Raw genomic sequence first — 27,974 nt, 5'->3', positions numbered from 1 at the left:
CCACTGGGTTTGGCCTCTCCCTGATACTTGGTGGTGCCCCCTGCTTGGTTCCCGTGAGTGTACACATCACTGGGGTTCAGCTATAGTCTGTTTGGTTGGTAGTTTTTGGGCGCCGGTTAGCAGTACCCTGCCTAGGTTTACCTGGGCACGAGTCCTCTTCAAGTAAAGGCTCAGGATCCTGGGAATCCCCTAGGGGATGCGTGGGTCCGATGGATGTGACCCCAAGGTGCCCCCCCTTGCTTCGTGCGAGTTTGAGGGTTGTTCGGTTCCCTTGTCTCAGGGCGACCCTCACTGTTTTTGCCTCCGTCACGCAGCCTGTTGGGTCGGTGACACTTTCGACCCTGAGTCCTGTGAGTACTGCTGCTTGCTGGTGACTCAATTTATCCAATCTGTGGATGATCATCTTCGGGTACAGGCTGCACAGGCGTTGCATTCTAGGTTTCGTTTGTTGCAATGCGCTAGGTTAGTTGCTCACATCGGATGCCCCGTGGCTGCCCCGTTTTGCTTATAGGGACCTGCACTTGGGGGTGGAGGTCGCCTCGACCCTGGTTCAGTCCGCATCTGCTAGTCCTTTCCCTTCTGTTGTTCGCTCTGGTCCCCCCTCCCCTGCTTCCGGCCCCGAAACATCTGAGGATTTTGGGCCCGGAGCTGGGGTTTAGTTGGTCTTGAGACTTGGGCAGCCTCGGGGGATGCTCCTTCCGGTGTGGCGACGGAGGCATTCGAGTCTCCTCCCCCGGCCGAAGCCTTGGGGTCTGACCAATGGGCCTCATTCTATCTGGCTTCTACGGCTGCACTGGCCTTGTTTGGTGGGGTCGGTGCTTCGGGGAAGGACTCGGCCCCGGGTCCTGCGGAGGAGGACCCTGGGGCTGGGGAGGGGCTGGCTTGGAGGCCTTGGGCTCCGCTGGACCCCGCCTGGGTTTTTCTGCCCTCTGAGGGGGGCTTACTGTTACAAGGAGTGGGGTTTTCTTTTCCCCCTCTGCATACGAGTTGGACTTGGTGTCTGCCCCTTCCCTGGTTCGGTTCCGTGTTCTCCCGGGTGCTTCAATTCCGTCTTTCCGGAGGTTTCGGCTTATCACATCCAACCTGCTTCGGTGCGGGTGGCCCTTGCAGCAAACTACCTGCGTGACCTGGATTATGCCTCGGCAATGGATCCCTTGAACGATTTGGGATTTCGTTCCCTTTCTGGCTCCGTTACTAGGTTTCGGAGTCTTCCTGGCTAGCGGACTGTCCTGTCTTTGCTTTGGAGGCTTGGCACTCCTTCTGCCGTTCCCACATGCTTGGGGGGGGGGGGGGCGACCTTGAGCACCTCAATGAGTGCTTGTTTCCTCCTGCCCTTCCCCGGGATGTTGGTGTCGTTCAGCTCCATGTGCAGGTCCCCATCCTTACGGTGGCGCAGGTGGCAGAGGACTTGTGCGCTCGGGGCCTTTTGGTTGTGGCCTTGCGCTTGTTTTCCATCCTGGAGCTATCTTCGGACTGGCTCATGGCGGATGTGGGGGCGCTTGGGGCTGTTCCTGGGTCTGGCGCCTTAACTTCGGCGGCTCGCTCGTCGGCTGCCTTGCTGAAGCTTTTCGCGCTGATCTTGCGGGATGTGGTTGCTCAGTTTTATGCTTCCCGGCTCGCGTGTCGGCAGACAGTGCTTGCCTCCTCTATGGAATCGGCTTGGGCCTTGGCTCTTAGGACGTCTTCTCCCTTTTAACCTCTCTTGTTTGAGGCTTCCGCCGTTGCGCAGTATGTTCAGGCTGCTTCAACTTTTTGCCGTCCTATGTCAGACTTGCTGGTTCTCCGGGGGTTCCGTGGTGGACCTTCCCAGAAGGGTCGTGCCAAGGCTCGGGGTTCCTCTCGTCGTGGTAGACCACTGGTGTCTGGTTTGGGTTCAGTTCCTCCTTTGGACCCGCCTCCATCATGTCGGCACGGTGTTCAATTGTGCGAGGTTCTGGGTCTCGTAAGGGGCGCCTGCCCTTTCGCGGTTTGCCCCGTTGACGAGGCGATGGGAGGGAGGCTTGCGCTTTTCACTCATGCAAGGTCCCAAGATTTGTGGGCGTTTCGGGTCGCTTCGCACGGCCTCCGGTGGCGTTGGGTAGCCCCCTCCTTCTGCGGGGGGGTTTGGAGCTGGGGGGGCAGGCTTCTTTCCCTGCGCTCTGTCGGGTCGTCCTGGAGTGGGTTCCCTTGGGTGTGGTCGAAACGACTCCGTCATTCAGATGGGTTTCCCGTCTGTTTCCAGTCCCGAAATGGGACTGTGCGGACCTGTGGTTCATTCTGGACTTGTCCCGTCTGAACCCCTGGGTTCATTGCCCCTCTTTTCGGATGATTATGCTGTCTCAGGTTCGGCTTCTGTTGGAGCCAGGCGCTTGGATGGTGTCCCTGGACCTCCAGGACGCTTATTGGCACGTCCCGATTCATCCGGGGTTCAGGGACTGGCTTGGTTTTGTTGCGAGGCTTCGTGCTTACCACTTTCGGTGTCTCCCGTTTGGTTTGAACCTGGCACCTCGCATTTTCACACACCTCACGCGGGTCGTGGCGACCCGTCTGCGTCTGTTAGGTGTTCGGGTGATGGCCTACCTCGACGACTGGGTGGTTTGGGCTCCCAGCCAGTCCGCTTGTCTGCTGGCCAGGGATCTGGTTTTTTCTCAGCTCGCTGGGTTCGGGTTCTTGGTGAACTGGAGGAAGTCCCATCTGGTTCCCTCCCAGGTTCGAACCTGACTGGGCCTTGTGTGGGACTCTCGGACCACTTCCATGTCTCTTCCTCCAGTCTTTTCTGCGACTGTGGTCCCGCTTGTGCTTGTTTCTGGGGTGCTCCCGGTGGTTACTAGAGGTTCTGTGCCTGAACTTCGCGATGCTGGTCTACCCGCCGGGTTGGGTTTGGCTTCGTTGGCTGTTCTGGTTCCTTCGGGGATGTCCCTTCCGCCTCTCTCGCGATCGCTGGGTTCGGACCCCGGGAGCTTTAGGTCGGTTGCTGCATCGTCGGCTTCCTCTTTGGGTTTTTCGGGGTTCAGTGCCTTGGCGCCTACTCGAGCCCTCACTCGATGTGTTCATGGATGCGTCGTTTCTTGGCTGGGGCTTTGTGTCCAGTGCTCATCAGGCCGGCCAGGGACAGTTGGGTCCGTCCTTCCGTCGAGCCCATAGCACTGTGCGGGAGTTCGCGGTGGTGTGGTTTGCTCTTTGGAGGCTTGGAGTTGCCCGCAGGTCGACGATTCGGCTCCATTCGGACTGCTCCCCGGTGGTTCATTGTTTGAAGCGGGGGGAGGGGGGGTTTCGATGCGGTCCTTGGCACTTTGGTGCTGGTCATTTCGGGTGACTCGTTTGCTGAGTTCTCAGGCTTTCCTGGCGGTTCACATACGGGGAGTGTCCAACATCTTGACCGACGGCCTGTCTCATTTCGTTCCCCTCACCACGGAATGGACGGTCGACGCCGACTCCTTCTGTTGGCTTTGCCAGACATTCGGACACCCCAAGGTGGACCTCTTCGTGTCGGCGTGGTCGCGGCGCCTTCTTTTGTATGTGGCGCCCTTTCCCGACAGCGAGGCCGTTGGGGTCGATGCCTTCCGGCAGGACTGGTCGAGGTGAGGGTTCCTGTACCTTTTTCCCCCCGTTCAGCTGTTGCTCCATGTCCTGACTCACTTGGAGACTTACTAGGGAAGAGTTGTCATCTTGGCCCCTTGGTGGCCGGCCCAGCCGTGGTTTCAGGCACTGCTTGCTCGGTGTCCGAACCCGGAGGTTTTTCCGCGGCTCTGCCTCTTCCAGCAGATCGGTCCGGTCCGTCACGTGGCTGGTTCGATCTTCTCCTGAAGTCTTCACGTATGGTATTTTTGACTCGAGTTTATCATCATCTCTATGATGGTCAGATGGCATCCTTATTAGTGTCCCACCTGCGGGCTTCATCTCGGAGGCAGTATGAAGTTTCCTGGCAGTCCTTCCGGTTCTTCTTGCGTCTTCGTCGTTGTGCTTCACTTTCTGTTAGGGTGGTGTTGTCCTTTCTCTCTTGGTTATTCCAGGACCGTCTCCTTATGCCTAACACTGTCGCCTTGTATCATGCGGCGCTGGCGGAGCCGCTTCAGCTTGCTTTCGGTATTGATGTCAAGTCTGCGCTGTTTCGCAAGCTGTCTCGGGCATTGTTTCACCTCCGGCCTGCTCATGCACCACCTGAGCTGTCCTGGTCGTTGGACAGAGTGCTCTCTTTTCTTTCTTCTCCTCGTTTTGTTGTGACCCCCTTCAGTTCCGGATTGTTTTTTGAAGGCTCTTTTCTTGTTGGCATTGGCTTCTGGGGGTCAGGTTGGCGAGCTTCATGCTCTCCTCCGGCGCAGAGGTTTCTGCTCTTTCGGTTGGGGTGATCGTTTTGTTCGTCTGCAGCCTTCTTTTCTGGCGAAGAATGAGACTGCTGCTTTACAAGGTATCCCCTAAATAAAAATTATTATTATTATTATTATTATTCTGGAGGGGTCCCTGGGTTGTTGATGCTTGGTTGGTTAGGCTGGTGGTGCATCATGTTTTGTGTCCGGTTGTGGCTCTCCGCCGTTATTTGCGCGCCACGGCTTCTGTATCCGTGAACACGCTTTGGGTTGATCCGGTTTCCCTTCTTCCCTGTTCAAGGGTGCGGGTCTCCCAGGTCGTCCGCATGATAATTAAGGCTAGCCCAGCCTGCGGTGTATCCCCGTGCCCATGACGTCTGCAAGTTCGCGGCTCTTGCCGCCGTCTTTGGCTATATGTCCTGGGCTGACATTCGGGTGCGGGGATTTTGGCGGTTGAACAGGGTCCTGGCTGCTCGTTACCTTGTAAACGTTTCTGGGCCCAGTCGGGCTTGTGTCGCTTTGGGTCGGTGGATGCAGTCAGTTGTCTCAACTTAGGGTTGAGGAGTGAGCAGCAACTGCCTCCCGGGTAAGTCCCTATTCTCTTCCTCTGTGGGTAGTTAGCTCTGGGGAGCCATAGGGGCTCCCCCAAAAAAACCAGCGTTGAATGTAATGAAATGCCACTTTCTGGGTGAGTTCTGGAGGCTCCCCAGCATCCCTCCCTCCCTCCAGTTGGCAGTTTTTCGTGTGTTTTGACATCCAGCCTCAGAACTGGGGTGTGCATCGCCGGTGTGGTGGGTCTGGGGCTCCCCCTTCCCCTTCCCCCTCCCAGGAAAGGGGGGGAGGGCGCGATGACAGGTGACGTCATACAAGTTGCTCGTTTTCGTTTGGGAAGTTCTATCTACTCGTTCGGTCTTTGGTTGCAATTTTCACCAGAATAGGGGTTTGTTTTGGGACGCCTACCTTTCTGGGTGCCTAACCCGGTCGATGGCAGACATAAAATGCTTCCAATCACACGGAGTTCTATAGGCCATTGCTCCCCTTGCCTCTCTAGAGGGGGCCAGGTTCTGGCTCATGGTCCCCGGTAGGCTTACAATATGACTCCACACATATGACTGATGCCAAAGTCTGACATTAGCATATCAGCCTAGTAAGCTCCGGGGAGCCTCCGGGACTCGCCAAGAAAATGGTGCTTCATTACATTCAACGCTGGTTTTTTGTGTCATCTGCAAAGGATGATACGAAGCTGTAACTTGTAGTTTTGTCTATATTCGATAATGTATGAGAATAAGGAAAAGCAGTGGTGTAAGGACTGTACCCTGAAGGACAGAGCTTTTAACTGCACTTGGACTATTTTATTTGGTTGACTGTCACTCTGTGTTTTGTTCAACAGAAAATTGAATATCCACTGTTCTAGTTCCGTGTGAACTAGAGGTGACAGTGGAGCCATGATAGCAGCAACAGCAGTGCTATGATAGCTGTAGGCAACACAGTGCTATGGAAGCTAGAAGTAGATTTGCAATTGGAGATAGAGGCCACTCGCTTACCTCAAGGGCAAGGACCACCACAATCAAGGAAGCTCCTTTAACCACTGCACTGCGCAGAGCGCTTTAACTACTGCATTGCTCTGCCCCCAAATATGGCAAACCCCTTGTGCGCATAAAATTGTTCGCAAAATTTTTTTTTTTACTTGTAATATTGTTAAATACCTTTCCCTGATCATATATATCTATATAAATAAAAATGTAAATGTCGTTTGTTCAAAATCGCTAATCTCCGAAAGTTCTTCACAGATTGTTTTGAAATTTTCACACAACATTCCTTTCGCATCCGAGCGAAGTTTTTTATATACTGTACATACTATATAAATGTCACGTCTGTGATGGAATTTTTTTTTTTTTTAAAAAAAACTTGTTTTTCATATGTTTTTCATGCGATGGAAATCTTCAAAACCTCTTTACCGATTGCTTTGAAATTTTGACATAACTTTGCATTTGAATAGGCGCATGTTTTAATATACCTACTATATACAAGCCTCACCTGTAACAGGAAAAACTTTTTTTTTTTTTTTTAAACGGCACCATTTGTTAGACGTAAGAGCAACACATGCTGTAATCTCCGAAAGTTCTTCATCAATTGCTTTGAAATTCTGACAACGTTCCATTCAAATACGCTCGTGTTTTTAGGTATCTACTATATAGATACCACACCTGTGACAGGTAAAAACACACTTTTTTGAAAAGCAGCGCCATCTGTTGCATGTAATAGCAACACACGCTTACTAAATATGCTGCAATTCTTTTCAATGTGTCCGATTGCACTGGCAAATTGAGTTTTCATAGATTTTGATTTATATTTATTTTGATTTAATTATTCTGTGTGACATTGCATTGGAATTGAACTGTGTTGTTTACCATACTGTTGATTTCGTGAATATAGTTTATTTTTTAATTTTTTCATTGTTTTTATTTTGTTTTGTTAACCGTTTTTCTTATATTTCAGTAATGGGAACATCAAATTATTGTTCCCAATTTTGTGATGGGAACATCAAATTATTGTTCCCAATTTTGTGATGGGAACATCAAATTATTGTTCCCAATTTTGTGATGGGAACATCAAATTATTGTTCCCAATTTTGTGATGGGAACATCAAATTATTGTTCCCAATTTTGTGATGGGAACATCAAATTATTGTTCCCAATTTTGTGATGGGAACATCAAATTATTGTTCCCAATTTTGTGATGGGAACATCAGATCCTTTGCAAATGTATTGGACAAGGGAGTGGGGAATGGTGGGGAGGATGAGGGTATGGGAGTGGGGAATGGTTGGGAGGACGAGAAGGACGGGGGAGTGAGGAATGGTTGGGTGGACAAGGGAATGGGAGAGGGGGGGGGGAAATGGTGGGAAGGATTGGGAGATAGGGGAAGGTTGCTGTGGCTCAGCAACGCATATGCATTATTGAGCCACAGCATCACGTGGCCAGGTACAGCTAGTGTTGAAATAAAATCAAAATACGATGATGTTGCAGTGCTGACACGGTTCAGCACTGCAACATCAATGAGGTCGAATAAGAATTTCTTTGTCCATTTCACAGATTTTTGCACGCACTCGACGGCACCAACCATCATGTCACATTTATCAACTAGCCACATGTTTATGTTGTAGTCAATGACACAATCAGGTGTATATATTGGGAACCATGTTGTAAAATGCACTTTGCCACTGTCCAACATGGCACCGGTGTGAATAGTTGTCAACATATTCACCTCGTGTCTGTCCCTCCAGCGCACTGATAAGATTTTGTCACACACTCGCAGCTGGCAATCACCCACTGCAATAACAATGCCAAACACTGGCATTTCCCTCCTATGGGCCTTGACAGTGTCACATATGCCAGTGTTGTGGTCAAGGAGGAATCTGGTCAGCAAGGGGCCGGTATAGTACTTGTCCGTGAACAGGATATGCCCCCTTGTTCAGCAATGGTTCCACGAGTGTTTTCACGACACTGCCAGAGAACCCATGTAGATCTTGACCTAGTATGTGAACGTCTGTACCTGAATACAGTATCATGTCCATGACAATACAATACCAGTTTTGCAGTCACATAGCACAAAAAACTGAGTCCAAACCAGTGCCACTTTGATGGAATGTACTGCTTTAACACTAGTCATCTCTTGAAGAGGACTAGCAATTCATCGATCACCACATTCTGTCCTGGTATAAAATAGTCACGGAAATTTTCCTCTCATATCGCTAAACATCTTCCTCACCTTCTACAGTCTGTCGTGTCTGTCTTCATTATCAATGTTCTCAAAGTGCAGGCACCAGAGAAGCAGCAGGAACCTATCACGTGACATGTACCTGTTGAACACAGGGGAGGGGGGTGAAACAAGGCTGTCTTTGCTCCAATAATCCTGGATCACGTGTTTTTCAGAATATTTCATCATCATGCCCAATGCTAAAAAACACATACATTTCCTTATATCTGTTCGTCTCTGCAACGAGATGGTTCATGAATTCCTGATCAAAATAAACCATAAAATTGTCAATTTCAGCTATATTATCACCTGTATAGGGGAATAACGGTGTCACACCAACATCGGTACCATCAAATGTTGGTATTTGTAGGACAAATCTCTCAATCCTCCCACACAAGTACACCTGTGGTTTTAGTTTTGGCGCCAACACCACCACGAGCACCAAAAACACAGCTCCGTCGTCTTCTCCTAGAGCTGCGTATATATATGCCAGGAGACGAGTGTGTTCCTGTGTAGTGTAGGCCTACCACGAATATCTGATGTCGAGGGAACACTGTCGTCATTATCCTCTGGACGTGTGACACGCTGCCACTTGCCTCGGTGTGTTGCTGGGGCGGCAAAACCCCGCCTAGTAACACCATCACTGCTTGTACTCGGTTTATCACCACTGCTTGTATCGGAGCCTATGTCACTGAAGCCCTAGAATGATTCATCACATGTACTAACACTAAATAAACTTGCATCAGAGGACACACATGATGATGGTGACTAGCGGTGTTGACCCAGAGCAACAAGGCAGGCCGGGTGAGGTGCATGTACTGTATACATTCGCGACCTCTTACGCCTCATTCTCCCCCTCACTTGTGTCAGACCTCTGCATTTGGTCTTTCTCTGGATTGTAGTCTAAATCATCATCATCAATTGCTCCATTATCATACAATATGTCATGTATTTTGTTCTCAGAGAGTCGTTTTCCTGGACTGCAGCTGACCGTGGACCAGGAGCTAGACGATGCGTTAGACATGGTTGCTTCCTTGAAACTGAAGCTCCCCATGGCCCTTGGGCATACTGGGATTTTTTTTTCAAAATGGCAGATGATCACTTGAGCCCACAGACATCCATTTCGTATCTGCGTCACCAAGCCAGTTTTGAATAATAAGGTATACCTAAGAGGAGATCCCTGAGGCACGTTATGCACCACCCATTGAGAGTCTCAAGACATGTTGCGTAGTGCAGTGGTTAACCCTTGTGTGGCTCCTGGCTATTTAGCATTTGTCACCCACAGGCGCATAAAAAAAAATCTTCTAAACCTGTTAATTTGCGTTTTCTTATCATGTGAAAAATAAAAAATAAAACGTAAGTGGCATACATTGCCCACTATAGGGTGGGGAAGTCTGGCAAAAAACAGGCGCTGACTCAGCGTACGTCCCAGACGGTCTGTTGCTCGCCAGCTGTCAGGCATGAGTTGCCACAAAGAGATAATTACCTAATTATTTCAATGTCTCTGACTGATTTTAAGTAGTTTTTTTGCTGTATTATTATTATTATTATTATTATTTTGAGATATATACAAGAGTTGTTACATTCTTGTACAGCCACTAGTACGCGTAGCGTTTCGGGCAGGTCCCTGGAATACGATCCCCACCGCGAAGAATCGTTATTACAGCCAAGTACACATTTTACTGTTGCGTTAAACAGAGGTTACAATTAAGGATTTGCACTCAGTAAATCCTCCCCAGCCAGGATATGAACCCATGACAAAGCGCACGCGGAATGCCAGGCGAGTGTCTTACCACTACACCACGGAGACTGTCCAATTCAATAGTGTGATATATTTTTATAATAAAATGAGTGAATCATCGCTGTACTTAAAAATATGGTGTGCATATTGTTGATTCAATTATTATGTTCATCAAGCAGTGAACAAATACTTTGTTGGTTATTACACTATATACACAGGTTATATATAAGTATCTGCATGTTTTGTTCACCATAACGAACCACTAAGTTGGTATTATGAGTCAAAAAGCAACGAGGAGTGACCGCCACACACCAGCCAGCCACTCGCTGCCACTCACTCCCTCAACACCTCACTCGCCCACATTCTCCTCCCACCATACTGTTTTTGCTTCTATTCACTATATACAGACGTTATATATAAGTATCTACATTCGTGTTCACCATAACGAACCACTAAGTTGGCATGCTCAGTGGCAATGGCAGCCGGCCACTGGCTGCTACTTCCTCCCTCCCTCAACTCACCTGACTCACCCACATTCTCCTCCCACAATACTGTTTTTGCTTTTATTCACTATATACAGATGTTATATATAAGTATCTGCATGTTTTGTTCACCACAACAGTACAACTAAGTTGATATACAGTAGTTAGTTCAGGTACTAAGAGACATCGCTACACACAGTCAGCTAGCGGCTGCCTCCCTCACACATTCAAGGTCAGACACACTAAAATTTCACCCCCAACAATACTGTTTGTGGTGTTATTACCCTATATACAGATGCTATATATAAGTATCTACATGTTTTGTTCACCATAACTGCTCAACTAAGCCGGTATAATACCCAAAGAGCATAGTGGCCACCCCTACCAACATGACAAATCATGCAGATGTTGCTACACCCATCACCAAAATGGCTTCTTCCCCACACTCCTTTTGCTGTTATTACACTGTATATACACGTTATATATAAGTATCTACATTCATGTTCACCATAACGAACCACTAAGTTGGTATGCTGAGTGGCAGTGGCAGCCCGTGGCAGCCCGCCACTGGCTACCACTCCCTCCCTCACCTAACTCGTCACCATTCTCCTCCCACCATACTGTTTTTGCTTTTATATACAGACGTTATATATAAGTATCTGCATGTTTTGTTTACCATAGCGAACAACTAAGCTGGTATAGTGAGTCCAGACAGTAAAAGGTGGTCACACAGTCAGCAGACAACGCAACCTCCCTCCCACACCAAGATTATTCCTCCCACTATAGTGCTAATTATCACAACAATCCTGCTATTATCAGAATCCTGGTCATTTTTATCATAGTCAGGGGTCTTCTGTAATAATATCATCGCTAAATAATAGCATGCAAATGTATGTTGACCAGACCACACACTAGAAGTTCAAGGGAGGACGACGTTTCAGTCCGTCCTGGACCATTCTCAAGTCGATTACTCAGCCACGTTATTGTGACTCATCGCCTGCATGCAAATGTTTATTATGGCATTTTTAGGTGATGCTGTGGTCACAAGCTGAACCAGCAGTGCTGTGAGCTCATGCTGTGTGCGTCAGGCTTGGTAGCTCACTCAATACTGAGGCCCCTCACACCCGGGAATTTGGCCCACGATTTAAAAAAAAAAAAAATGGCGTCTATTTACAAGAGCCCTGATGAAGGTGTGGTGAACCCAGTGTATCCGCGGGCCGTTTAAATCTTGCGTAGTACTCCAATACATCATATGTGGAGTGCAAGTTACTGCAAGTCACTGAACACATCATATGATGTGTTGCGCAGTTAAAGGGTTAAGGCACTCGATTGTAGGTGCACAGTGCCATATGGTGCTTTTAGGTATCGGGAGCAATTCAAAAACTCATGCGAGTATTCGGGACTCACATTCTGTGCCTCAGGATGCCAGTAAACAGATGGCAAGCCATCTTGAAAAAAAAAATCGTCAGCATCCGTGCTGGTTGTTAGAGCCACAGTATTGAGAGAGAGCGACCAAGGCTGGTACATGCAGCAGCAGCTCACAGCACCACTGTGCAGCTAGGGGCCACAGCACCACTTAGTAATGATGAATAAAATAGGTAACAAAAAATTTTGCGTTGCTAGTGTCACAGATGATCGTGACTGTGATGATGTATGTACAACGTTCAGATATCAGTCGTCAACCAAAAAATCATCTACCAAAACGAATTTTCCCATAAGAAATAATGTAAATTGAATTAATCTGTTCCACACCCCAAAAATATTAACTTAAAAATACATTTTGTACTGAATAATACTACTGTAATTTTCTAGGGGGAGCCCTTTCGGCTCCCCGGAGCTATCCAGGCTGATATTGCTAATGTCAGTCTTTGGCATCAGTCATGTTTATGGAGTTCTTTGGGCCTATCGGGGACCACCTGGCCTAAACCTGGCCTCCCCCTTCAGAGAGGCGCGAGGAGCAAGGACCTATAGAAACCCCAGTGTGGTTGGAAGCATTCTATGTCTGCCATCGACTGGGTCAGGCACCCAGAAAGATAGGCGCCTCAAAACAAACCCCTATTCTGGTGAAAATTGCTACAAAAACCCGAACTAGTGGACAGAACTCCCCAAACAGAAACGAGCAAACGAGCATGACGTCACATGTTGCCGCGCAGCGCTGCTGTCTGTGCAGCTCTTCCCTCCCGGGGAGAGGAAAAGGGAAGCTCCAAACCCCCGCACCAGCAATCCATACCTCAGTTCTGAGGCTGATGCGCTTGGCAGAGGTTGTGCGCTCTGGCTCCAGTTTTGTTTCAATTCTGTGCCTTGTGTGGTGGCTGTCTATTGATGGTGCATGAGCCAGTATTTCTTCAGTACTCGGGATGCCTGCGCCTAGGGTTTCCTTCTCTAGGTGCCCAGTAAGTACTACCCTTGGGGCTTGAGGCCACCTTTCACAAGTTCCTTGGGTTCTGCCTCTGTTTAGCCGTTGGCTGCTCGGTTTTCGGCCACCCTTTGTGTGCTAGGGTGTTCTGGCTCCCTTAGTTTGCCTTAGGGGTAGGAGGCGGTTTGCACTGGTAAGGAGCGCAGGGTACTGTGCAGCTTGTTTTCACCATTCATAGCAGCCGGCTCTGTTCCACTAGGGTATGCTGTCTTCTTGCGGCGTTTTCTTTTTGTTTGTTTGCCTGGTGGAGGGGGGGGGATCTGTCTACCTTGGTTATTGCCCCTGTACACTGACTGCTCTTACATTTTGGGTGGTACCCCCTGCTAGGTCCCCATGAGAGTACACATCCTGGGGGGGTTCAGCTATTAGAAAGTTGTTTGATAGACTTGGGCGCCAGTTAGCAGTACCCTGTCTGGGCTTTCCTGAGCGTGAGTTCCGTCTCAGGGCCGTGGAAAACCCCACGGGGGCACGCGGGGTTCGATGGATTCAGACCCCTGAGTTCCCCCCTCACTTTGTGTGAGTTTGAGGGTTGCTTTGTCCCCTTGTCTCAGGGTGACTCACTGTTTTTTCCTCCATCACACTGCTTTTTGGGTTGGTGACGCTTTCGACCCAGAGTCCTGCGAGTTTTGTTGCTTGCTGGTGACTGTTTACCCTATCTACTGATGACATTATTCGGGTAAAGGCAGCGCGAGTGGTGCATGTTACGTTTTGGTAGTTGCAACGTGCTAGATCTGTTGCTGTGCCAGGCCCCCCGAGGCTGCCCCATTTTGCTTATTGGGACCCGGACATGGAGATGTTGGTCGCTTCGGTCTTGGTTCCGTCCACGCCCCCTCATTCTTACCCTGTTGTGGTTCGATTTGGTCCCCCCCCTTTCCCCCCTGCTTCTGGCTCCAAAACGTCTGAGGGTTTTGGAGTCGGGGCAGAGGTTTAGATGGTCTTGAGTCTTTGGCAGTCTCGGGGGAAATGCCCCTTCTGGTGTGGCAACAGAGGCATTCGAGTCGGTTCTCCCTGCCGAAGCGTCTGGGTCTGACCAGTGGGCCCCTCTCCGTCTGGCTTTTACAGCTGCATTGGCCTTTTTTCTGAGGCCGGGGATTTGGGAGATGACTCGGCCCCGGGGTCCTGATGTGAAGGATCCCGAGGAGGGACTGACTTGGTGGCCTTGGGCTCTGTTGGACCAGCCTGGGTTTTTCTACCCTCTGAGCGGGGCTTACTGTTACGAGGAGTGGGGTTTTCTTTACCCCCCCCCCCTGTGTACGAATTGGATTTGGTGTCTGCCTCTCCCCGGGTTCAGTTCCGTTTCTCTTCGGGTGCTTCAGTCCCGTCTTTCTGGAGGTTTTCAGCTTTCTGCATCCAGCCTCATGTGGTGCGGGACGCCTTTGCAGCTTACCTCCTGTGCGACCCGGATTATGCCACTAATATGAACCTGTCTTCGTTCAGGTTTGGGTCCATTTCCCTACTGGATCCGGTATGAGGTTCCAGAGTTGTCTTGGCTGGCGGACTGTGCTGTTTTTGGTTTGGAGGCTTGGCATACCTTCTGTCTTTCCTGTATGCTTGTGTGGCATGAAGTGTTGATGGTGGTCCAGGTTTTCCTGGGGGAGGGTGGGGTGGAAAGAAGGTGAGTTTGAGCACCTCAATGAGTGCTTGTTTGCCCCTGCCCTTCCACAGGATGTTGGCACTGTGCAGCTTCATGTGCAGGTTCCCTCCCTTTCGGCTGCGCAGGTTGCTGAGGACTTGCGTGCTCGTGGCCTCCTGGCTTCAGCCTTGCTTTTCTTTTCCCTCCTGGAGTTGTTTGGTGACTGGCTTGAGGATGTAGAGGCACTTGGGGCCATACCTGAGTCTGATGCCTTGGGCTTGGCGGCTCGCTCGTTGTCTGCCTCAAGCTGTTTGCGCCAATCCTGCAGGATGCGGTGTCACTGTTTTATGCCTCCCGACTCGCGTGTCTACAGGTGGTGCTTGCTTCCTCCCTGGAATCTGCCTGGGCCTTGGCTCTTAGAGTGTCTTCGCCCTTCTATCCTTTGCTTTTTGCTGCTTCTGCAGTGGGACAGTATCTGCAGGCAGCATCGGCTAGCCGTCGTCCCATGTCCGATTTGTTGGTTCTCCGGAGGGCCCTGGGAAGGGGGGGGGGGCAGGACTTTGTGTTCTGCTTGTAGGGGTAGGCCACTGGTGCTAGTTTCGAAGTCAGCGCCACCTTTGGAACTGTCTTCGTCTGGTCAGCGCAGTGTTTGCTCTGTGCGAAGTTCGTGTTCTTGTAAGGGGCACCGGCCCTTTCGCGGTTCGTCCCATTGGTGGGGCGATGGGGGCGGAGGCTTGCTCTTTTTGCTCACTCCTGGTCTCTCAATTTGAGGGTTTTTCGAGTCGTTTCCGATGGCCTGCGGTGGCATTGCTCCGTGGTGTAGTGGTAAGACACTCCCCTGGCGTTCCGCGAGCGCTATGTCATGGGTTCATATCCTGGCCGGGGAGGATTTACTGGGCGCAAATCCTTAACTGTAGCCTCTGTTTAACGCAACAGTAAAATGTGTACTTGGATGAAAAAACGACTGTTTGCGGCTGGGATCGTATTCCAGGGACCTGCCAAAACGCTACGCGTATTAGTGGCTGTACAAGAATGTAACAACTCTTGTATATATCTCAAAAAAAGAAAAAAAAAAAAAAAAAAAATTGGGTGGACCCGCCTCCTTCAGGGAGCTTGGGGCTGACGGTTCAGGCCTCTTCTCCTGCACTCAGTTGGGTCATCTTTGAGTGGGTTCGCTTGGACATGGTCGAAACAACAACACCTCTCAGATGGGTTTCCCGTCTGTTCCCAGTCCCGAAACAGGACTGTGTGGACCTGCAGTTTATTCTGGACTTGGCCCGTCTAAACCCTTGGGTTCATTGCTCCTCCTTTCAGACGACTACGCTGTCCCAGGTCCCGCTTCTGTTTGAGCTGGGCACTTTGATATCCCTGGACCTCTGGGACGCGTATTGGCACGTTTCGATTCATCCGGGGTTTAGGGACTGGCTCGGATTTGTTGTGAGGCATCAGAGTTACTGCTTTTGTTGTCTCCCTTTCGGGTTGAACTTGGCACCTCGTGTTTTCACATGCCTGACACAGGTCATGGTAGCTCGTCTGCGTCTTTTAGGTGTTCGGGTGCTGGCTTACTTCAACAACTGGCTGGTCTGGGCTCCCAGCCGGTCCGCCTGTCTGCTTGCCAATAATTTGGTTCCTTCCCAGCTCGCCAGGTTCGGGTTCTTGGTGAACTGGAGGAAGTCCCATCCGGTCCCCTCCCAGGTTTGAACTTGGCTGGATCTTGTTTGGAACTCTCGAACCGTTCCCTTGTCCCTCCCTCTGGAATTTCTGCTTCGCCTGCGGTCCCGCCTTTGCAGTTTTCAGGAGGTCTCCCGAGTCACCCAGTGGTTGCTCAAGGGTCTGTGCGGGAGCCTGAACTTTGCTATGTTGGTCTACCTGCCGGGTCGAGTTTGGCTCCATCGGCTATTCTGGTTCTTTTGAGGACGTCCCTTCCACCTCTCTCGTGATTGCTGGGTTTGACCTCTGGGGGCTTTGCATCGGTTGCTACGTCGCCGTCTTTCTCTTCAGGTTTTTTTGGGTTCAGTGCCTTGGCGCCTGCCTGAGCCCTCGCATGATGTGTTCACAGACGCATTGTCTCTCGGCTGGGGCTTTCTGACCAGTGCTCACCAGGCCAGCCAGGGGTGGTGGGGGTCTATCCTTCCATCGAGCCCACAGCACTGTGTGGGAGATCGAGGCGGTGTGATTTTCCCATCGGAGGGTTCGGGTCGCCTGCTGATCGACGATCCGGCTTCATTCGGACTGCTCCCCAGTGGTTCATTGTCTGAACAGAGGGGGTTTCGATGTGGTCCTTGACTCTTTGGTGCTGGTCGCTTCGACTGACTCGTCTTCCTGAGTTCTCAGGGTTTGGTTCACTGGCAGTTCATGTTTGGGGGATGTCCAATGTCTTGGCGGACAGCCTGTCATGGTTCGTTTCCCTGTCCACGGAATGGACGGTCGATGCCGACTCGTTTAGTTGGCTCTGCCAGACGTTCAGGCGCCCGGAGGTGGACCATTTTGCGTTGGCATGGTTGTGGGGCCTTCCAATATATGTGACGCCCTTCCATAACTGCGAGGCCGTCACGGTCGATGCCTTTCAACAGGACTGGTCGAGGTGGGGGTTCCTGTACCTCTTTCCCCTGGTTCAGCTGTTGCTCCAGGTCCTGACACGCTTTGAGACTTACCAGGGAAGAGTAGTCCTCTTGCCCCCCTGCTAGCTGGCCTCAGCCTTCCTGAGATGGTTAGGTTGACTGCATCTATCTGGACCTAAAAAGGGCTTTTGACAGAGTTCCACATAAGAGGTTGTTCTGGAAACTGGAACATATTGAAGGGGTGACAGGTAAGCTTCTAACATGGATGAATAATTTCCCGACAGAAAAATGAGGGCCGTAATCAGAGGCAAGGCATCGGATTGGAGGAATGTCATGGAGTACCACAGGGTTCAGTTCTTGCACCGGTCATGTTCATTGTCTACATAAACGATCTACCAGTGGGAATTCAGAATTATATGAACATGTTTGCTGGTGATGCTAAGATAATAGGGAAGATAGAAACCTAGATGATTGTCATGCCTTCAAGAAGACCTGGACAAAATAAGTATATGGAGCAACACTTGGCAAATGGAATTTAATGTGAATAAATGCCATGTTATGGAATGTGGAATTGGAGGACATAGACCCCACACAACCTATAAATTAGGTGAGAAATCTTTAAAGAATTCTGATAAAGAAAGAGATCTAGGGGTGGTTCTAGACAGAAAACTATCACCTGAGGACCACATAAAGAATATTGTGCGAGGAGCCTATGCCACGCTTTCTAACTTCAGAATTGCTTTTAAATACATGGATGGCAATATACTAAAGAAATTGTTCACGACTTTTGTTAGGCCAAAGCTAGAATATGCAGAGGTTGTGTGGTGCCCATATCTTAAGAAGCACATCAACAAACTGGAAAAGGTGCAAAGACACGCTATTAAGTGGCTCTCAGAACTAAAGGGCAAGAGCTACGAGGAGAGGTTAGAGGCATTAAATATGTCAAAACTAGAAGACAAGAAAAAGAGGTGATATGATCACTACATACAAAATAGTAACAGGAATTGATAAAATCGATAGGGAAGATTTCCCGAGACCTGGAACTTTAAGAACAAGAGGTCAGATTTAAATTAGCTAAACACAGATGCCGAAGAAATATAAGAAAATTCACTTTCGCAAACAGAGTGCTAGACGGTTGGAACAAGTTAGGTGAGAAGGTGGGGGAGGCCAAGACCGACAGTAGTTTCAAAGCGTTATATGACAGAGTGCTGGGAAGACGGAACACCACAAGCGTAGGTCTCATCCTGTAGCTACACTTAGGTAATTACACAGGGTTTCTATAGGCCATTGCTCCTCGCGCCTCTCTGAGGGGGCCCAGGTTCTGGCTCATGATCCCCAGTAGGCCCAAAGTACTCCATACACATGACTAATGCCAAAGTCTGACATTAGCAATATCAGCCTGGAAAGCTCTGGGGAGCCTCCGGGTCTCACCCAAAAAATGGCATTTCATTACATTCAACGCTGGTTTTTTACTAGCTACAATATATTATGTATATCTTACCTTGAATGAGGACTCTTGTTGGCGTATGGAAGATGGTGAGGAGGAGGAGGAGGATAGGTGTTAGTGTTTGGAAAAAGTCTCCTTTCATTATAACAGCAGTGATGACATTCCTGAGGTACTTTCTTTCCCACGTTTTGCAGGCATACCACTAGAACCTGGTTGTGGCTCACTGCTTGCTTGTCTTACTAAGAATCTGTCTATAGACACTTGTTTTTCCCTACATTTTAACACTTGTCTGTAGTGAGACATCACATTGTTTCTCTATGAATGATCTCTTGTTTTTCCTCTATTGTCATCCTCAAAATTATTTTCTTAGGTTAAACTTTACTACCAACTTTCTTGGGACCCACGGCATGATATATAACAAGAACTTTTATGTTAAAAAAAAGCAAAAAACAGGCAAACAATTAAATTCTTTACAAAGAATTCAATCGCGGCCGCCGTCATCACTACGTGGGATAGATTTGTAAACAAACTGAGTGTGCCTCACCCTACACCCCCAACACCACATACTCGTTCAACCCATATGAGTTCGTAAAGACGTCATCTTCCAAGTAAACTGTCGTACACCAATTCAAATTTTACGATGAATATGACGTCATATACCAAAAAACTTGTACTGTAGGGCAGTCATCAACCGAGGTTCCTCTGTATAGTGTAATAACAGCAAGAACACCGTTTGGTTGATCTAAGAATATAATATACGTCACCATAAATGAGCCCCATATTTTTTACATTAGTGATGTTCCACACATTTAACTAAAGACAACCATTTGATTTGCAAACTTAAGTTATCCGAAAGTTCTAGTTTCATGATCGGGGTTGGGGTTTCACACTTCACAAACTAAGTTTGGAGAGCGAGGAAGCGGTCCACTAGGCCTCGCGCCGGCCTGGGGTGCTGAGTAGGTGGGAGATGGCCTAGTTTGCCCACTAACCATGTCGGGCGCCACAATTCTAGTGCCTTCTACCCTGTGACGTCACAGATTCACGGCTCATTGTTCAACCCGTTCTCGCAAATTCGTAAAGTCAATATTGACTTATTAACTACGTGCATAGGTGATATACTAAACATAATAGATACCCTTAAAAAGATTCATAGAAAACACCGACCTTACCTAACCTTGTTAGTATCTTAAGATAAGCATCTTATTGCTTCGTAATTACAATTATTACTTAACCTATACCTATTATAGGTTAGGTAATAATTGTAATTACGAAGCAATAAGATGCTTATCTTAACATACTAAGTAGGTTAGGTAAGGTTGGTGTTTTCTATGAATCTTTTTAAGGGTATCTATTATGTTAAGTATGTCACCTATGCACATATTTAATAAGTCAATATTGACTTATTAAATTTGCGAGAACGGGTTGCATTGTTACCATTGTTTTGATTTGTCATGAGGCTGGAGTGTTCACTCCATGACTTTTTTGGACATATCTGAACAATCAAGGAACATCCATGCACCAAATGCATACATTGTAGCTCCAAATGCATGCATTGTGTGAGTGAAAGCATCAACAGGTGGGAAACGTAAAAGAAGGAGGTTAGTGATGACATTTGAGAAGTTGAAATAATTAAGAAAGTGGAGAGCAGTGTCCCGAGAAATGTTGTGTGCACTGAATATGGCATCAGCAAAAGTACTATTTTTTATCTTCTTAAGGGTAAACCTATAATTTTTTACTATTTCTCTAGAAGTGAAAGTGATAAGGCAATACGAAATAGAAAGGTTGTAAGTAAAGCAAAAGTGGAGTGTTGATAGCATGAAGTGACGAAGTTGCCAGTGGCAGGCTTGCTGCTTGTGAGAAAAGGCACATGAATTTCACCAAGCAATGAAAATTATTCAGAAGTGAGTATACAGCGATAGATGGCTCAGAAGCTTTAAAACCCATCATGGCATTAGGTTCATTAGGGTACATGGTGAAACACAGTTTGCTGACACTATTGGTGCTGATAAATAAATAAATAAATAATAAATAAATAAATAACATTTTATTTAGGAAACGTACATACATAGATGCAGAGCTACAAACATGATGAGTATTCAAATAAATTTGCGAAGATGGTGCAGGAACAAAATTTATCTCTAGAGCAAATTTATAATGCTGACGAGACAGGTTTGTGCTGGCGTATGTTACCCACAGACATGATAGTTCATAGTGGTGAGGATGATCCTTCAGGTGGTTATAAGCAAAACAAACAGAGAAAGTTGTGCTGTGCAAATGCCATTGGCATGCACAATTGAAATTACTTGTGATTGGAATTAGCAAAAACCCCAGGGCTTTAAAGTCAACTAGGGGCCTCCCTGGGATTTATAAGAACCAGTCAAGTGTGTGGATGTCTCGAGTAATTTTTGCCAAGTGGTTTAATAAGAACTTTGTACCCGAGGTGAAGGAGCACCTGAAAATTGTTGGCCTCCCGCAAAACAGTAAAATTGTGCTGCTGCTAGATAACAGTTCAATGCATCCATGAGGTGATGAACTAATAAATGACAATATCATTGGAACATTCTTACCACCCAATACAACTTTACTGATCCAACCCATGGATCAAAGGATAATTAAGAACCTTAAACACCACTACAAGAGGATGTTTGCCAGACATCTTAATAATAAGCTAGGAATAATTAAGGACTTTTATAAAGTCTTCACAATAAAGTCAGCTATCTGGACTATTGCTAGTGCATGGGACGAGGTAGAGCAAACAACACTAAGAAATGGTTGGAAAAACTTTGGCCCACATCAAGTCTGTTTTTCGAGGAAGATGATGAGGCAGATGTTGAAAGATTTGCGGCGAAGTTAGTGAGAGGGAAAACTTAAGAGGACTAAAACAATAGAAGATGACAGATAGGTGGATAGATTTTGACGAAGAAGCCCCAATCAAAACATGAATGATGATGAAATTATAAAATTAGTATGTACAGCAAAACAGTCAGAAGAGTGCAATGAAGACGATGGCGAGGAAGGGAAGAGGATGAAGAACGTTGAAGGAAAAAGGTAACATGGAAAAAGTTCAGCAGCATTTTGAAGGCATTCTGGCATTTATGGACACGAGTAACAGTGAGTTTGAAACTAAGGACACGATGAGCCTGTACAATTTGTATATGAAGTTTTTGAAAACAAGATCAAAGGGAATAAATCAAATGTCCATTAAAGAGTCTTTTGCAAAGGCTTCCAAGAAAGCTGGCATTGTCTCACCTACACCTGACTCATCACATGTTGACCCAAATGCATCAACATCTGAGGTTACCTCATCACCATTATTCTCTAGCTTCAGTCAACCCAACACCATCAACATCCACCATCACCTCTTCCATGTAAATAATTATGCTTCATTAACATTAATCATCAACATAACAAGTGGATCAGAACTCACCTTACTGGTGAGAACAAACAAGATCCTGTTGCATTTATGCTATGAACCTGTCAATTTTTTTTCCCTAGATATTTTTCCGACATTTCTCGTTTAATTTTTTACTAAATTTCTTGTTTATGAACTTACACGATAACCGATGGGTCTTATTCTTGAGGAGTTCACAATGCAAGTGGTAATCTGTATATAGATCCCACAAATTACACACTATTGAATAATAATACTGCCACGGGGTCAAGCATTCCTGAGCGCCTACTCACTCAGTGCCCATAAATTGCTCAACTTCTCAACTCCATCACTGCTGAAATGTGTCACATAAAATAATTTATTTTATAGTTTCCAGTGATCAGAGATTGCATTTTAACAATATAAGAGAAAATAAATTTTGGGAAATAATTTATTTTCTGCGCATCACGGGGGCATCATATTTTAATGCAATGCAATATTTAAGGGAGTGTTGCCTGAACGCCCCAGGAAAGATTATTACCTTTGCACAGTCAGGATTCTTACAGAGCACACAGGAAAAAACCTTAGCCCATGCTGTCCCAGTACACAAGACTCCTGGCTGAAGCACACCTCCATGTAAGAACACAGCCTCAAAGGTGAACATACCAAAGAAAATGGAAAACAGGAGCCAGAGAGACATGGCCACCAGGCACAGACACCAGTACAGCACTGAACTGAGTGCTGCCTGGCTGACCAAGGCCAGCTCCTTCCTCCCCAGGCAATGGGGAAGGTGGGGGCAAACTATTGGGGGGGGGGGGGGACCTGACCCTCACAAAATTTTTGTGGTTTGTTTCCTTTGTGGGAGAGTTCCTTTGGCAATTTTGAGGGTGTGGTTTCAATTAAACAGTGCAGTGGTCCATTTTGATTTGCCTATTTTTCTACATGCCTTTCCTTGGCCAGTGGCAAAGTTGATAAACTTCAAGTGTAAAGTGTTCATAGGCCATTGCTCCCTGTGCCTCTCTGAATGGGGCTAGGTTCTGACTCATGGTCCCAAGTAGATCAATTTTTGTTGTTGTTATTATTATTGTTGTTGTTTTTTGAGATATATACAAGAGTCGTTACATTCTTGTACAGCCACTATAGTACGCGTAGCGTTTCGGGCAGGTCCCTGGAATGCGACCCCCGCCGCGAAGAATCGTTTTTACAACCAAGTACTCATTTTACTGTTGAGTTAAACAGAGGCTACAGTTAAGGATTTGCGCCCAGTAAATCCTCCCCCGGCCAGGATACGAACCCATGACAATAGAACTCCATGACTGATAACATCTAGTGGTAGGGCACTTAATCATTGTGATAGCTTCAGGGAGCTGATGGGGCTTTCCATTGAAAGACCCAATACATGGAACTCACTCCCTAATGAAATAAAAATTTCAACCTATGCTTTATTCAAAAGTAGAACTTTGAAGTACCTAATTTCATCTTCATAGAATCCCACTTTGTGCTCCTAACTCGCACTGTGACTTGTGCTGCCCCACACACCCAATACTATATAATAGAATTCAGAATTGCAACGTGATCATTATAATTCATTTCATCAATTTATGCTGAGGTAGTTATGTCAATTCAAATTCTGTTACAATGGCTACCTTAAGAACCTGCCTGAAATGCTATGCGTGTTAGTGGCTTTGCAAGAATGTACCACTTAATCACCAATGTATGTACTACTACTTCTTTCACAACCCATTGTACCTTCCTCTATATGAATACACAAAACAGAAAAAAAAAATACTGAACACCAGAGCCAGAAACTGACCATCTCTCAGTGACAATTTGCCCCCCCCCCCACATAGAAAAAAACTCCAAATAGTTTAAACTAAATTTTTTAATTTGAGACTTAACTAAAAAATATGAGACTAAACTAAAGAATTTGAACTTAATTGTCACCTTTGTTTCCAGTCAAATATGCTATTCATTCTACTCATCTTTATCTGGTGAAGAAAGTCATGCATTCCTTGCAATAAATGGGGGTGTAGGAGGAAACACAAGAGGAAACCTGGCTTTTTCTTTTAATTCTTTCCACTAAAGCTCTTATGTACCCACGCATACATCATGAAAGTGGAAAACACAGTACTGATGCCAACACTGGCACTTTAACACTATACTATATACAAGCAATAATTCCATTATTATAATATAAGTTTTCATGTATATGACATTTTCATAACACTTGACCTTGTAGTTGCATAACATTCAAGACCTTAGTGCTATTGATTGACAATCTTTTCCAACAAGGAGGAAAGCAACCATGGTTTGAGGGTAGTCCACACTGTATCATATCTCTTGTGTTTTGCCACTTGTGTAGACTTTCACTTGCCACTTTCCAAGGTAGAGAATGTGATACACCAGAGCAGAAGAAACTAAAAAGTTTATAGTCTATTAGGAAGTAGAGTGCTTTAGTTTTATTCTATTAATTTTGTTCAACCAGAGAAGATGCAGTTTCTATACATGGTAATTGTTGCAATACTGAATTTAACACAAAAATTCATTCTAGCCTACTTTGAATAACCTAAGATTGATCTTGCAAAATTGTCTAGAATGAAAGAACTAAATTTTCTTGAGCATGGAATCTAAATGGTTTACACAGTGCATGTGATAAACTACAATTTGTTTTATACAACTTAATGTTGTTCTGTCACTGTCGAGTGAAAGCTATTTGTTGTCCATTTGATCTTCAGTAAATTTCAAGCAGGTTTTAGACTGTCAAGTACTTGTATGTTATAGTAGCAATGAGTATTAGTTATCTTTCATTCTTCCTCACCTGTGGTGGTAGTCAGCAAAGAAGTCTGCACTGAGGCAACGACATTCCGACTCACCCCTGAGAAAGGTCCACTTCTCTTCTGAACCTAATGTAAACACTCTTTTATTTTGTTTATTCTTTTAAAGTGAACTACTGTACTTAATTTGATTAATCTTCCTCTTGAAGTCTAAAAATCAAAGTTATATTTTTTGTGTTGTTTTGCTTAAACAAGTCAGTTATTGCAAATGTACAGTGCTTTAGTTATTGTAATTAGATACATGATTTTGGTTAGTTATGGAAGCATTCTCGAGCTTATATATTTTCAACCCACTTGCCTATAGGCAAGACCATTTCAAAAGCCTCGGTAAAAGCAATAACACAAACAAATATTGCAAACATCTCTGCATTTGGGCCCCTCAAAATGAGAACACTCAAATATCAGGCCTATTTACTCTGCCAAACTTAAAATTCCTGCTATTTGCAAGTAGTCATATGATGTGGCCACTAGATGCATTAATTGTGCACTTTCCATACTGTACATAGTTGGATTTTTATGGAATATAAATTGAAAAGTAAACTGTGTAAAGAAAAACTTTGGAAAAACTAGCTACTATAAGTGGTAAGTAATTACTGTACTGAATTCTAAATTACACCATAAGGTTGGGGTTGATAACTAATCTTCTGGAGTTTGATGATGACATATAATACTTTATTGCACAATACAAACATATGACGTTCTTTCATATGCTGATTTATAAACCATAATTAACAATTACAAATTTCTTTTACTTGGACATATACAGCATTCCATACAACATAGCAATAGCAGATTGTTAAAAACACAATGATGACCAAACCACAACTCAGAAGTTTGAGAAGTGTTGATATTTTGGTCTGTCCTGGACCACTATCAAGTCGTGTTAAAAGCACAATTAGATAAGAGTCAAGTCGGGCATTCTTCACAAATAGTCCAATTACTATACTGTACTGCAAAACAAACAGGAATTATCTACAACATAATCCAATTAACACAAGGCTAGCAGGTACTATTTGCAATAAAAATGCATCAGGATGTGTATCTGACACTTAATTTAATGCCGTCATAACTGCAAAACCTCTGGAAAGAATCAACGTGAATAATAAGTGTCACCAATATATAGATCTTTACCTCCAAAGTTAGTACTGCAGACTATGATTCACAATAACATGGCTTGAAGATATGAGAACTAAACCCCACATCAGGAGATGAGACGACGACTTTTCGGTCCGTCCTGGACCATCATCACAATTGACTTAATAATGATCCAGGATGGACCAAAACACCGTCGTTTTCTCATCTTCTGGTGTGTGGTTTAGTTCTCAAAGTACTGTTTATAATGCTTTGTAATACTTTAATTGGTTATGCCATTGTAATATCTAGAAATATCACAATTTTATATAGTATCTCACAATAATATTATGTTCTTTATAAGACTCATTATTATTTTAATTGTAAGTCCGTTTTGAGATGGTTACAATATTTGCTTTGTATTACTGTATTTCAGATAGTATGCCGTGAAGTGAGTTGATTAAATTGTGATGATTAGGATTAATTTATAAACTTACATGCTACAATCCTATCTTAATAACCTCCATTTACTGCATGGAGTTACTAGGAGAAGTTAGAAGAAGCTAAAAGAAGCCTAAATTAGAAGATAGAAGAAAAAAAAGAGGCGATATGATCACTAAGTACAAAATAGTAATGGGTATCAATAAAATTGATAGGGAGAAATCCTGAAACCTGGAACATCAAGAACAAGAGGTCAAAGATTTAAACTAGGCCTCTGACCTGAGAAAGGCCTTTGATACTGTAAACCGTAACTACCTCTTATTTAAACATCATCACTATGGTATCCGAAGCTTTGCTCTGAACTATATTCGTTCCTATCTCAGTGACAGACACCAATATGTAGCCATCAATAACATTAACTTCCCCATTCTACCAGTAACAGTAGGAGTACCACAAGGCAGAATCTTAGGACCTCTTCTATTTCTCATATACATATAAGTTATACCTTAACTGTTTGCTGAAGATACTACTTTCATCCATTCTGACCCCCCCCCCCACACACTAAATATGATTGTCAATAATGAATTAAAAAAAGTTCACTCATGGATGTCAACCAACAAACTCACACCAAACATAGAAAAGACCTACTACATTTTATTTGGTAGTAAATCATCAAATCAAATTCAACTTCAGATAGACAATGTTAACATTAGCAATACAGTATATATGAAGGAAAGTTACTTGACCTGTACATAGACAAGAGACTGAACTTCAGCCCTCACAAACAATACAGCTAAAAAAACAGCGTTGAATGTAATGAAACACCATTTTCTGGGTGAGCCCCGGAGGCTTCCCAGAGCTTACTGGCCCGATATGTATGTATTACTGTGGCATCAGTTGATTGGAGTTCTTACCTACCGGGGACCATAAGCTAGAATCTGGTCCCCTCAGAGAGGTACAAGGAGCAATGGCCTATGGAAACGCTCGTGTATTTGGAAGCATTCCATGTCTGCCATCAACCGAGGTTTGGCACCCAGAAAGGTAGGCATTACAAAACGCCTACCCACATGGGCGTGGTAGGAGGCCTGGTCGATGACCTGGCCGCCGGAACACTAAGCCCTGGAAGCACCTCAAGGTAACCCTCAAGGTATGGTAAACAAAAAATTAATTGCTACCAAAACCGAACACAGAAACAGAACTCCCCAAATTTTTAAACAAGCAAACATCACACCCCATTGTTGTGCCGCTCATCTGCACAGCCCCCCCACCAGAGGGAAAGGGGGTCCCTGGACCCTCTGTACCGGCTGCTCCACCATTCATTTCTGAAGCTGAGCTTCAAAAACAACATGAAAACTGCAGACCAGAGGGAAAGAGGGTGCCAGGGAGCTTCTGGGGCTTACCCAGAAAATGCCGTTGCATTACATTCAACACTGGTTTTCTGTGGGGAGCCCTTACAGTTCCCCAGAGCTACCTAACTAAAAAAAAAGGAACAAGAGATACTTACCCTGGAGACAACCGCTACTTGCTCCTCAACTCAAAGTCGAGACAACTGGCTGCAGCCTGCGACCTAAAGACACACACACGCTCGACTAGGGCCAGAAATATTGACCATGTAACAGGCGACCAGGATCCTGTTCGACCTCCAAAACTCTCGTGCTTGAATGTCAGCCCAAGACATGTTACCAAAAACGGCCGCTAAAGCAGCAAACTTACAAACGTCATGGGCACGAGGATAGACCACAGACTGGCTGGACCAAATAACCCTGCAGACGACCTGGGAGACCCGAGCCCTGGAACAGGGAATTAGGGAGCCCGGGTCAACCCAAAGCATATTTCCGGCCACAGAGGCCGTAGCACACAGGTAACAGCGAAGAGCAGCACCCGGACACACCACATGATGCACCCCCGGCCTGACTAACCAAGCATCAATGACCCAAAGGCCCCTCTGGAAAGCGGCTGGCTCGTTCTTTCCCAGAAAAGGAAGAGATAGCTGCA

The 27,974-nt window shown here is 46.0% G+C and overlaps 1 protein-coding gene across 1 annotated transcript in view; it reads left to right on the top strand.

The window, feature by feature from the left end:
- The window catches only part of LOC123757528 (uncharacterized), a 236,833-nt gene that overhangs the window by 185,370 nt on the left and 23,489 nt on the right, over positions 1–27,974 (top strand). Inside the window, exon 10 of the mRNA XM_069329467.1 lies at positions 24,464–24,541. Coding sequence (XP_069185568.1) covers positions 24,464–24,541 — 78 coding nt within the window. The remainder of the gene's footprint in view (positions 1–24,463; positions 24,542–27,974) is intronic.

The sequence above is a fragment of the Procambarus clarkii genome, chromosome 22 (assembly GCF_040958095.1).
Source record: "Procambarus clarkii isolate CNS0578487 chromosome 22, FALCON_Pclarkii_2.0, whole genome shotgun sequence".
NCBI classification, from domain to species: domain Eukaryota; kingdom Metazoa; phylum Arthropoda; class Malacostraca; order Decapoda; family Cambaridae; genus Procambarus; species Procambarus clarkii.
This window is presented reverse-complemented; position numbering and strand designations above follow the sequence as displayed.